Raw genomic sequence first — 13,022 nt, 5'->3', positions numbered from 1 at the left:
GTCTTCCAGGAGTTATAGTGGTAAATAGTGTTGTGGCGGGCCACCGGCCTCACATACAGCACTGTGGCGGATGCATGGCTACGAGGCGCCACAGCTAGCGCAATCTAGCTGTCGGCATTGATACCGCCTCAACACGTGGTCAGATCGCCTAGATCTCGGTAGTTGTGACGAATTGTGGCGAACTTCTCGCATGTGATCAAAGTCACCCAAAGCGCACATATAAATGCGCACACGACAACTTCCCGTCCAATGTCTTCGGACACCGGCCGGGCAGCCTTTTGCCTGCATTCGCTACAGTGTCATAGATTAATCTATGTTAGTGTTTAGTACCGACATTGATTTTAGAATATACATCGATTTCTAAAATTAATGGTACCGAGTGCGTTGTATACGTCATGGAAGAGCACAAAATAGATAAAAGAGTACGACGTTCGTTAAATCACCGCTTTTTTTTTAAATTTTTAAACGCTCCGTTCTTTTTTTCATTCGAAATTTTATTAATTTTTTTTAATAAAATAGGTGAATCCAATTGGTGGGAAGAGGAGGGGGGGCAGCCGTTGCCGCCGCATCGGCGTTTTTGTTATCGTAAAACATTATTTTATATAAATTAAAATAAAATTTGTATTAAATATTATAATATATAATCAGTGCTTGACTTGAGAAAAAAGTAGTAGAGATACTCTAGATACTTTAAAAAAAGTATCGTCCATAACATTTTAATATCCCTCTCGTTACAGCGGGGGGCTTCGCCCCCACAACCCCTTTAACGGTGCCCTAAGAAGCATTAATAAAAAACAATTAAACAAAACGTAACAAAACCGAATAATATAATAATTATCTAGGTATAACTTGTCTTAACAGTTACAATTTTTTTTTTATATAATTTAATCATTTTTCATTTTTAAAAATCTTCAATCTTCATTTAAAAGATTCCACGGTACCATTGATTAAATGTAAATATAAATACAATTGTACAGGGTGGTAACAAAAGAATAAGTAGGTTTCAAAAATCTGTATTTTCTAAACGGTCAAGCTGCACGACCTCTTAAAATGACCGCTATAACCTCAAGTTGGGTTAGGTTACCGCTAGGATAATTTGGGGTGAACAAAATCGACACACAACCCTGGAACACTTAAGAGACTCGCCAAAAGTTAACGTGTTTTGCGTGATGTCTCATGAGAAAGTGTATGGATGAATATTGATAGTAAAATAAAATATACATATCAGATATGAGATATCAATACATTTTGTAAATATTAGAATATTTTGTAAGATTTATATATTTAACACAAAAATTTAAATTGAGCAACTTTGTAAATATAGGCAAGACTAAATAACAACCCGTCCCATGCGTCCCCCTTTAAAAAAGAAGTAGGGGTACGTTTGAATATCATTTTAATTAATTCAAATGTATTAAAATACCTACTTATATGTTTTGTGTAATATTATTTTGTAATTAAGTGATTCCAGGGTGTAGACATTTTTAAAAAAAAATGTTTAAAAAAACCTAGGCCATTTATAAAGAATAAAGTATTAGCAATTTTCGAAAAATCTTAATTTAGAGATTGAACTGTAATGTATATTTATTAATACAGTAATGATGATACTTTATTGATTGTCGTTTTTTTGTCAGACTATCACAGTCATTTCTACAGGATAAATTACAATTTTTTTCTCATCAAAACTGATTTACGAGGAACAAGTATGTGAGGCCAGTATTAACTGAAGATTTACTTTACCAAATTTTCACTATGTATAGAGAATAACTTTATCAACAGGTGAGGATTTTTTTTTGATATCTATACTTAAGGGGCCTCTACCCTAGAACTTATTAAAGCGCATTGTATATGCAATTTTTCACTAAAACTTAACATTGAGCTAAAATTTATAAACATATTTCCATAGGAAAGAAGTATTTATTTTGATATTAAAATTTTTTTTCTTCAATTTTTATAACGCATGTAGGATCTATTTTCGTACAAAAACTTATATTTCTATCACAGAATCTTTGACAGCGATTAAAACAAAATGTCATCTAAATAGAGCTACGCATATTGTCTATTATTGACTAAAAAATAATCGTAGACATTTTTTTTACATATTTAAAATAATGAGAACTTTATTTAGGTTCTTTCATCGGTTTTTTTAAAATATTTTGTAACCCAACATTAACAGTTTATATTTTTATTCCGACCTTTTTTTACTTTTTTAAAGTGCTATATTTAAGGTAAATTTTAAACGGTGAGAAAACCGAGTTAATGTTCTTTTCTTTTTAACAGTATAAAGTATCCCCGTCAAAAACCTAACAGTGAAAAAGGCCAAGTTCCAGACCCCCCTCCCAAAAATGTCAGCCTATCAAAGTAGTCTCTACACTGTGTCTCTACAAGTATCTACATTGTGGCAAGTCTGCTATTTCTTTAGTTCATAACCACACTTCACTCCTACTTTCATGAGCAACACTGCTCTTTTATTTGTATTGCTTAACACTTGGCCAGTTTCTGAATTAAGCATGAAACATCATATCAAATGTACTCACTTAGGAGTTATGTGTGTGATGAGAAGAAGAGAACTCAGAAAAAAAGAAAAAGGTTCAGATCCCCTCTGGAAAAAGTCAACCAATCAAAGTAGTGGTATCAACATTGCGAAAAAGTCTGTTTTATGCCTCATTCAGAAAGGTCATGTTTCATTCACAAACTGGGCAAGTGTTAAGCAATACAAATAAAAGAGCAGTGTTGCTCATGAAAGTAGGAGTGAAGTGTGGTTATGAACTAAAGAAATAGCAGACTTGACCACAATGTTTATATATGTAGAGACTACTTTGATAGGATGACATTTTTGGGAGGGGGGTCTGGAACTTGGCCTTTTTTACAGATTCTTTACAAATTCGCATCAAAGCAGTTGGTAATGATTAAAATATTTGAATTCAAGACCTGTTGTACGAAATGTGTATGGGAGATACATATCCGGTCTACTTATTGTAAAATTTAGTACAATTTAAACTAAAAATTAATAAAATATAGGTATAACCCAAAAAAGCGAATTAGATCATTGTTATAAATTACAAGCGGTATTGACAAGTTATGAAATTCACTAGAAAACTCCAAATACTAATTACTACTTTGAGGATAGGTACAATAAAATGTGAATTAATTTCTATTAGGCTCTTAATTTATAAAATATTGGTTGGCTTTTTCCACAAATACATAGGTACTATTACTATTACTTATACAGACTTACTTGGAATTTATACAAGATTCAATGACTAATGCTTAATGTAAAGTGATTACATGGAAATTATTTTAGTAATAATATGTTAATAGATAAGATAAACTAGTATACATAATTTTCAATTGTCTATTAGTAGTACCTATTTGCACGGAACAATATTTTTTTCGGAATTACAAGTATTATAGTATCAGCTGTCTTATCTAGTTGCAATAAATAACTCATTTGCACTTGATCGAGGAATGAGGATCACTTACTATTTTACATAAAGACCGATCGGTCTTGACAGTTTTTTTAATTATTTACACACCGTGTAGTGGTAATAATGTTTATTAGAACAATGTGCAATTCCTGTGTAATTATTTTGTTTTTGTTATTATTTAACCATGAAGTCTTGACTAGGTCTGTAGTGAGAGTAAAAAATAATGTCGGCGACATCATCGATCATGTGAATAACATTTCTAAGACTACGTGGAAGGTAAGTAATCATTTAATATTTTATTTGTTAAAAATACTGAACGGATTCGTTAGTAGGTGTCAGGTACGTTTGTTTAACGGTCGACAAATGTAATTATTGTTTTAACTAGGCAGGATTGAGCACGAGTTTAAATTACATGAGGGACGTCGAAGACTTAATGGGGGTGCTTCCAATAGAGGAGTTGGGTAGTTCGCTTTATCATAATATAATGGATAAAGAACTAGACAAAGCCGAAATCCTCCCGGAAAGTTACGACGCCTCGAAACAATGGCCTTTGTGTAAATCCATCACATCAATTAAAGACCAATCGAATTGCGGATCGTGCTGGGTTAGTGATTTAATTTGATTACCTATCGGCTGTGCTTACACAATTATTTTAAGTAACAATATATTCATATAATATATGGTTTATTACTAAATATGTTTAGGCACTGTCAACGGCTTCAGTGTTTAGTGATCGCGTTTGTATAGGAACGAACGGCTCTGTCGATTTAAACCTGTCCGGTGAGTTCTTAATGGATTGTTGTAATGGCAAGTGCGGTAGAGGATGTGACGGCGGACATCCGGAAAAAGCATGGAAGTTTATTAAGAACAACGGAATATGCACAGGAGGCGACTTTGGTTCCGGCGAGGTCAGTCAATAGATTGCAATGTACATAATTATTTAATTCGATTTTAACTTTAAGTGTTTAAATTCATAGAAAAACATACAGTCAAAATAGTTAATTATATTGTAATAGTAATTATTCTGGTTTTTTTTTAAAATAAATAAAAATAATTCTTCGATAAACGATCATAACTCATAACCAATTTCCTCTAAAAATTACACTTTACAACACGCATTTGAAACAAGATTAAAAAACTAGACAAGATAAAATTGCATAATATATGTCTTTTGCTGAATCCAATTTTGACCTCAGCATTGTTCTGTACGTCTAGTTATTTTTGAAATCACCTTCAAAGTTGTAAGAAACACACTTAAGTGATATGTTCAGCTTGTTTTATAGGTTTAAATAATTGTCTAAAATGTATTTTAAATTATATTATCTTTGCTGAATTCGGAACTAAACTCAAAATTAATGTAGTTTTTTTAAGGTATACACACGAAAATTGAAAAATTTTAATTTTTGTTTTGCAAGTTACTCACAACTTTGGAGTGATTTAGAATAACAGCTAAACGTTCTAGAGAAATTCAGAGGGTAGATTCGGATTTATTGAAAAATTCCCTTAAATATGTATACCTATATTTTGGATTTTGTTTTAAAAAGGACGACGCCAAATATTGTTTCTACTGTATTTGAATACAATCATATAGATATACTTAGTTTACACTCAAATAATTCCATTATACGACCAAATTTCACCTTTTATTTGATCACCCAGCCAAAAAATCAGGCCTGAAAAAAATAGGTAAATATCACGGGTTTTTATGAGTCACAGTTTGGACCATAGAAAAATATGTTTACGTGTACGTTTATTACAGTGTGTGTGTGCCTCATCAAGATCTTGTCTTGTCGGGACTCTCGAAGTAATTCATATATATGTTAAGTGTTATTATTATTTGATTAGCATGAATTGTAATTTAAAAAAATTATACTTATCCGTATTGAAATTAATTGAAAAATTCGGCCAGCTATGTTTTTTTAAGCGTTAAATTAAGTTTTAACTATTCTGCATTTAATGAGAGTTATTATTTAATAGTATCATGTTTTAGGGCTGTCAACCTTACAGTATAGCTCCGTGTAGCGGCTCAAGTTATTCGGAGCCTAGCGCGGACACTCCTAAATGTTACCTGGCGTGTAGTAATTTCAATTATACAACATCGTTAAAAGAAGATTTATACTTTGGTAGTTAAATGTTTATAATTTTATTTTAAGGAATGTGTAGTAAAATATTATGTGACCTATGTATATGATTGTCTAATCGATTGATGTCACTATTACAGCTAGCAAGGTATATACTGTTAAGCCTAAAATGAAAGCAATCATGCACGAGGTCTATAATAACGGTCCTGTTGTGGCAGCGATGAAAACTTACGAAGATTTCTTGCATTATAAAAGCGGTAAGATATGGAAATTGGTAATTTTGTCGAATGTAACACGATTAAACTAAAACTTTTTTTAACGCTACAGCTAATTTGTTTTCTTTTCTCCTAAAATAATTAATTACTATTTATCAAAACATTTATCAAATAATATAATTCATTATCCGAGTATTGTTTAGTTCTAGACACGTTTGTTGATATAAAGCTAGCTAGTATCTAGCTATAGATTTATAGCCACTAAACAATACATTTGGTCTAAACTCTAATTATATTTTACTAGTTTTAGAACTTCAAGCTTATCGTGTTGCGCTGAATTTTAATTGGTTGATGATATGCAAATACACAATACTATTTATAAATAATAATTTTGTGTTTAGGAATCTATCAGTACACGACTGGTTCACCAAAAGGAGAACACGCTGTTAAACTGTTAGGATGGGGCCAAGAGAACGGAGTTTTGTACTGGTTAGCAGCCAACACTTGGGGTCGTTATTGGGGCATGGGAGGCATGTTTAAAATAAAAAGAGGTAACAACGAATGCGGTATTGAGAATCGAATATCGGGTGGATTGCCAAAATTTTGAATACATAAGCGGAACAATTGTCATTTAAAGTTCAACTTTTATTAAAACAAATGCTAGATAAATGAATATTATTATACTATATATAACTGGTTTGTAATAATTTTCTGTAGATTAGAAATGATTGTAAATTGATAATTATACTGTATACCTAAAGACTGGGTCGATTATTAGTCCTAATATTAAGCAGTTTTGAGCTCTTGAAAATCCTAACATTTAAAACTATAAATGTTTTTAATTAATTCATTGTATAAATATTATGCCAAGTGTTATTAACTATTTAAAATGCAACATATTATTTGCGTGTATTCGAATATTTTTAAAATAAGCATTTACACTTAAGTAATTAAGGTTGTTTATTATAAAATAATTGAATATTTATATAAACTCTTAACCACAAAAATAGTACTCTATAGTGTATACGTATTTCGGCAGCAATGTTACAATCATCAGCACGGAATAGACTGAGCTAGTATTATTTTTGTGGTTAAAGGTTTATTTAAATATTTAATTATTTTATAATACATAAGTGTTGCAAGTTTGCAAGTTTTTTTTTCAAAGATATTTATTATTTAATTTATATTGATGCAATAATTGTTGTTATGTTTAAAAAAATATTTTGCATACAAATGAAAATTGTTTTATACGTTTGTATTAACCATGATTAGTATTAGCAGCCAATGAATATGCAGCAAATATGAATTGAAACTATCATGTTCCTGGTAGGTACGTACTTAAATATGGAAATTAAAGAACATATTTTAACTTCGATGCCGATCTGAGAAGGCATTCGTTTTACTTTTGTAATTTTTTTAATTGTAGTGATGTCCTTATATGCTGATTTGATATTTCATTATATGTTTTATAATTTATTACTATTAATAAAAATTAATAAAATAGTTATTATTATGGCCGGAAAGCTACAAATACATTTTATAACTTAAATACAGGTCTTTTTAAGTTTTGACTGGAAATTGAAATGAATTTGTACTGTATTGATGCATTGACTAGTATGTATTGTAATTAGAGTTGCTAATTGACTATACTATACCTCTTTGCATGCACCTTTTTAAGGCAAACGGAAAAACTAACATTGTCCTAAATAAAAAAAAACGCAAATTGCAATCCATGCAGGAGCACAGGTTTAAATTTGCCATACTGTAATCTGTATACAAAACGTACTCATTTCTTACAAATATATCTTTTTTTTTTAAAAATCTTCAATTTCTTTGGTAATGATTTTTTTTCATTGTTAAATTCAAAAATTATATTATAAATTAAAGCCTAATTATAATTATGTATTAGTTTGAGTAAGTTACAGTAAATTAGGCATGTAAGTTACGGTTAAATAATTCATCTGGTGTTCGTGAAGTTTGTTTATTCCATTTTTTTTCTCATCTGCATAAGCTCCATAACTTGTAAAATAGCTTTTTTAGAATAGGAATTATGTTCAACCAGAATGCTCTGAATGCTGTTATTATCGTGATAAAGCATTAAACAATACAATTAATTTTTTCAATAAATTATTGATTTGGTATCAAATGGTAATACATTTTATTATTGCCTATTATTATGTTATATTTATTAAATCGAAAATACAATAACCAAAGAAAAAAAATGATTTATAACATTTCAAACTTGTTGATCACAAAATTAGTGGACTGTCCTAATTATTCAACATTTAGCATTATCATGGAATACAAAATTATAATCTTAAAAACAATTTTTATCAAACATAAATATACTGAACGAATCTAGGAAATCATTAGTCATTACGCATCTAACATCAAAATATCGTCATAACGTTTAAGATGCCTTCGAAATAATAACGAATCGTCGTCGTCGTTATGCAAATGTTTTGGCCAGAACATAATATAATTAAGATTATTCTATCGTTATAAATTGCAAGGAGATTAAAGATCAGAAATTATCACTATTCAGGAGCCAGCAGGCTAAAGCATGTTCCATGTTTAATAACTTTGGCCGTTAGGCTTTAAGTGGACTGTAACTTTTTTTTTATAAAATTCAAATTGTGTATTTTAATATTATTTTGACGACGCATTTTGGTGTACCAAAATATATTATATTCATGATTCAAGGGGGAAAATGTAAAATATAAAATATACGAGTTTGGTTGAAGTAATTTTACAATAATAGTATAATAATTGTAGTTCAATTATTGTAAAATCAATTTCGCGTACTAAGGTAATTATTACCAAAACACCGTCTGTGAAGACAACACATACTAATATAAGTGTAAGTATTTTTTGGTATACGATGACTTTGCTAATGACTGGGAACAGAAAACCCAGATTTCGTGGAAAGTGTTCCAAATGCAAAAGTACAAAGTACACGTTTGTCACTAGGCTTTTACTGCAACAAGAAAAACAATAGCTGGTAAATCAATATCAAAAACTATCTATACTTAGATTTTAACTACATGTCGGAACGATACTGCTGTCAGTTGCGTTATTAATATACTTGTTAACTGTGCTCGAGTTGAATAGGTACAAATTAGGACTTATATGCATAATTATGGAGGCGTTATTCAGTAGTACAGTGTTCCAAATGCCAACAGTAACGAATGATTGCGTGTTCCTAATGTCTGTAAAAAACTGAATTCGTCATCAAGAGCGAAGAAACGACAACTTATAGCCAAACAAAATTATGGTTTGATCCGAGTAAACATGATACCTTGACCAATTAAATAAATCAATTTAAAAGTACACCGTGTTGCAAATTGTGTAGTCATTTATTTTATGTAAATGCACTCAGGTTTCAGTATAATTGTTTTTCTTTTTTTACTAAGCTTAGGTAATAATAATGTATTTTGTATTTTGTTGCAGCCAAAAGCTACACACATATGATTTCAACCCCAAAAAAGTCGCAACATTATAAAGCCAAATACCGCACACCTATTATTGGGTAAAAACCGCACGTTTACGTTATATTTATAATTTTAAAATAATTTGTTACTTATTAGTTGTACATTCGGCGGAAATTGGGTACATCCAGTTAATTATTATAACTACAAGGACTACAAATGGAGCTGAAAGATTTTACTCTGAATTTTGCACTCCGAATCGATCTGTATTTATGGTTATTTATGTCTTACGAAATATTCATATCGGTACATTAACACGTATGAACCAGTACTATAAGGGAATTAAAAATATTGTCTGTCCAATTGAAAAATAAAAACAAGTTAGTTAATAGGCACATATTAATAGTTTTAATACATCATTTTTAATTAAATTGGGTTTATTTTTAGTAGCCAATACAATTTTGATCATTTTTTTAAATTTTATATTTAAAATGTTTCAATACTTAAATTGTACCTTAAATATTTTTTTTGAATAAATATATAAATAATAAATAATAATTTATACATCATTATAAAATGTGCGGTTTTTGGGTACAGCAATTTTATTATATTTACACAAGTCCATCGCGTCCTTCTTAACGATATGCATCGTTTGTAATCGTTGCTAATGTCGTAAAACACAAAGTATAATATTAGTCTTTATGGGATTGATCTATAATAACAAAAAAGAAAAGAGAATAAAGAAATTAAAATGTTCCTTCTAATTTTGTATCTGCTGATAATATTTAAATCTTTTAAGCATCGCATTAGTTGCAATATTGAAGTGCATACATAAAAAATATATTTTTTTAATTTGCTTCCACTCAAAAGTTATTTTTAATTTGTCACTTTGTACGTATTTATTGTGCTGTCACAGTGCCGTATTTCTCAGTAAACACTATAAGCTAGTGCTCAGGACGGCAATTTCTCAGGGGCGGCAAATAATTTTTAATATTATTTTTTTTTATTTGTAACTAGAGCTGAATGAAATGAAACTAGTTTTACATTTTTTTTAGACCAACGGGATTGTGGTAATATTTATTGTTATAAGGAGATTTTCAATTTCAAAATCATAGAATAAATCGTCCTATTAGCATTGCTGCATTATTATTATTTGCCATTGCCATGTTGTATTTATGACTTGACAGCAAACACCAGGATTCGACGATCATAAAATAAGATATTGGTAATAAATTAAAAAAACATAGCATGGGTTGACGATTGTGTGTTTATATTTTATCATGAAATCAGCTTTTATTTTCATGTCTACAATATGTTAATATCATAAAATATAATATTTAATAAAAACCTAATCATAAGACGATGCGATCGCGAACGGGCGCATGTTCAGATGTTTCATAGTAACGACTAACGTGTTCGGTGTTTATTTTTTTAGTGTATGAATATTTAATTTTTTTTTTATTGTGATTTGTGACTTTTAATAAAAGCTCTAGTAAAATGAGTTACGGTCAATCACGTCTGAGTGGGTATGAGTATAAAAAAATTGCGGGAGAAAAACAAATAAACTAAATAACTTATTGCGAAAAACCCCAAAAATAGTTTTTTTATAAACTAAAAATTATTATAAATTAATTTGACACTACACGAGAAACGTTCGCTAATTGTTCAAACTCGGGTACTAATACTACGGACATCACTTTTATTCAAAACGTTACTTCCTCAGAAAGTTTTTCAAATGAAATTAATGAAAAAGAGGATGTACCAATAGTCCATTTAATTATCATTGTGATTTGTATAATATTTTTATCATTAAGTTTTTCATATGAAATGTATGTATGGTTTTTATAACAGCTGTATAATTTTATTTTACATCATTAAATTGTTTAGTAATAAAGGAAACATCTATATTTGTATGCTTTAATAACATTTTTTAGAATTAGAAAATATTTATATTATAAGGCGGCAATTTGTTTAGTGCTTACAGCGGCACAATGGTTAAATCCGGCACTATTTGTGCACATGTGGTAAAAACGTGTTTAGTAAAATGTCTTTGAACAGTTTTGTGTAAAATGTTAACTGTTTAGTAGTGGCATGTGGTTGTGGGACTGTTGCAGGGGTTGAAATATAGCATACATGATGATCTAATCTGAGAATAATACACTCAAAAATCAAGATAATGTTCTCGACATCGAAACAGCAAGGAAGTGGATCGCAACAACGTTGTTATTGATATTTGTTTGCCTAAGGTACGGTTTATTATAATACATGTTCTTAGTTTAAATGCATATAATTTATATAGTAAATAGTGTGTGTTTTTTTTTCATAAACCTAATGAACTAGTCACAAGTATACCTGTGGCGTCCTTGTCGTTGGAAATTGGATTATCGTGATAGTTTTATGGTATGCTATGATAGCAATTAACAATGTAACGGCAATTACAAATTTAAGGATATGAGTAATAATATTTAATATTACTTCCTACTTAGATTAATATTAACCCGGATTTAATAATAGTTGCATTTGTTTAAAATTTTATAATTCTGTGGTGTTCGGGCAAAGGGGGATAAGTGTAAAATCGCAACTTTTGGAATCACTGAAACTAAATCATTTCAGTTACATTTAATCCCATTTTTTACGTGTGAATACTAATATTAAAATATCATCCTATGTCCTATGCCCTATGTATTAGTATTCACACGTGAAAAATGGGATTAAATGTAACTGAAGTGATTTAGTTTCAGTGATTCCAAAAGTTGCGATTTTACACTTATCCCCCTTTGCCCGAGCACCACAGAATTGTTTTTGAAATTACGACTGGTATATTCGAGACTCGAGAGAAACCGGACTTACTTAGAATCATCAACTTAAGAAGGCCATTGGGTACCGGCCAATTTTTCCGTCAAAAACTACCCATTTTACTTCAATCAGTCCGATCGTGGTATTGATGCGATAAGACTTCTGAAAATATATATGAATTCGGCGTGAAGTCTACTTGAGACCAGTCAGCTAACATTTTTAAATTTTGCCCTCAAAATTCCACAAGTTTGATTTAAATTTTTTGAAAAATGTTAAATCTTGTAGTAGTGTTTAAAAAATACTATTAAATGAAACTGGAAAAGTGGCCTGACCAATCTCAAGTAGACTTCACGCTGAACTCAAATTGATTTTCAGAAGTCTTATCGCATCAATACAACGATCAGGCGCGGATTCAGGGAGGGGCGGTAGGGCCCCCCTCCCCCGTTGGCTACATCATAGTATATTTTGCTATTTTATGCTTTGTTTTCGGTCCAATTTCTTCGCCATATTTGAAGACAGATCCAACCCAAATTTTGTATTTTATTCTGATGAACGGTAAGCGCTATATTAGGGGCAAAGGATAGGCAATATTTGACAAAAATTGATCTAGTAACCATTTTGAATATGCCGACTAATTTTAAGGAGAAAAAATATTAAGATTTTCTAGTTATAATACTTTTAATGACATTTCTCTATACATGTATTGACTTTTATTAAAAAAATATATATATTGTGGAGGCTAAGATCAGAGGTTTCACGTGAACAGGGACTCAGCCCGCAATAGTCTAGTTTTGCTGCGTTAAGTCTACCATTAAATACCTGCGTATAGGTACCTAAAGAAAGCTCATTCTAATCACTGGTCCCTTATCATATCATCGACATTGTGATCTAAAAGGGAGAAGAACGACAGTATTATTGTTATGATAGTGACGGCGCTTTATTGTGTTCTCGGTGGGACCACGTGCTGGGGTGGGAGACTTGTTTCGCGTTGCCTTGCAGCCCTTAAACTTGGCGACCGGGTGGAGGGGACGACGGCGCCGAGTCAGCTGTGTGGCGTCAGCGGCGTCGGCCACG

The 13,022-nt window shown here is 30.7% G+C and overlaps 1 protein-coding gene across 1 annotated transcript; it reads left to right on the top strand.

The window, feature by feature from the left end:
• The first annotated feature begins 3,448 nt into the window (after nucleotides 1-3,448).
• Nucleotides 3,449-6,484, top strand: LOC126837867 (cathepsin B-like cysteine proteinase 4). The gene is made up of 6 exons (XM_050571821.1): nucleotides 3,449-3,704; nucleotides 3,814-4,032; nucleotides 4,133-4,336; nucleotides 5,419-5,551; nucleotides 5,650-5,766; nucleotides 6,126-6,484. The coding sequence occupies exons 1-6, from the start codon at nucleotides 3,552-3,554 to the stop codon at nucleotides 6,329-6,331; spliced, it is 1,032 nt and encodes a 343-aa protein (XP_050427778.1). The 5' UTR covers nucleotides 3,449-3,551; the 3' UTR covers nucleotides 6,332-6,484.
• The last annotated feature ends 6,538 nt before the right edge of the window (nucleotides 6,485-13,022 follow it).

Source organism: Adelges cooleyi, unplaced genomic scaffold (assembly GCF_023614345.1).
Source record: "Adelges cooleyi isolate 19-005CV unplaced genomic scaffold, UGA_ACOO_1.1 ACOO_flye_CR_arks_rails_tigmint_CR_PRNA_30, whole genome shotgun sequence".
Lineage (NCBI taxonomy): Eukaryota > Metazoa > Arthropoda > Insecta > Hemiptera > Adelgidae > Adelges > Adelges cooleyi.
Note: the sequence above shows the minus strand (reverse complement) of the source record. Positions and strands in the feature narration are given on the sequence as shown.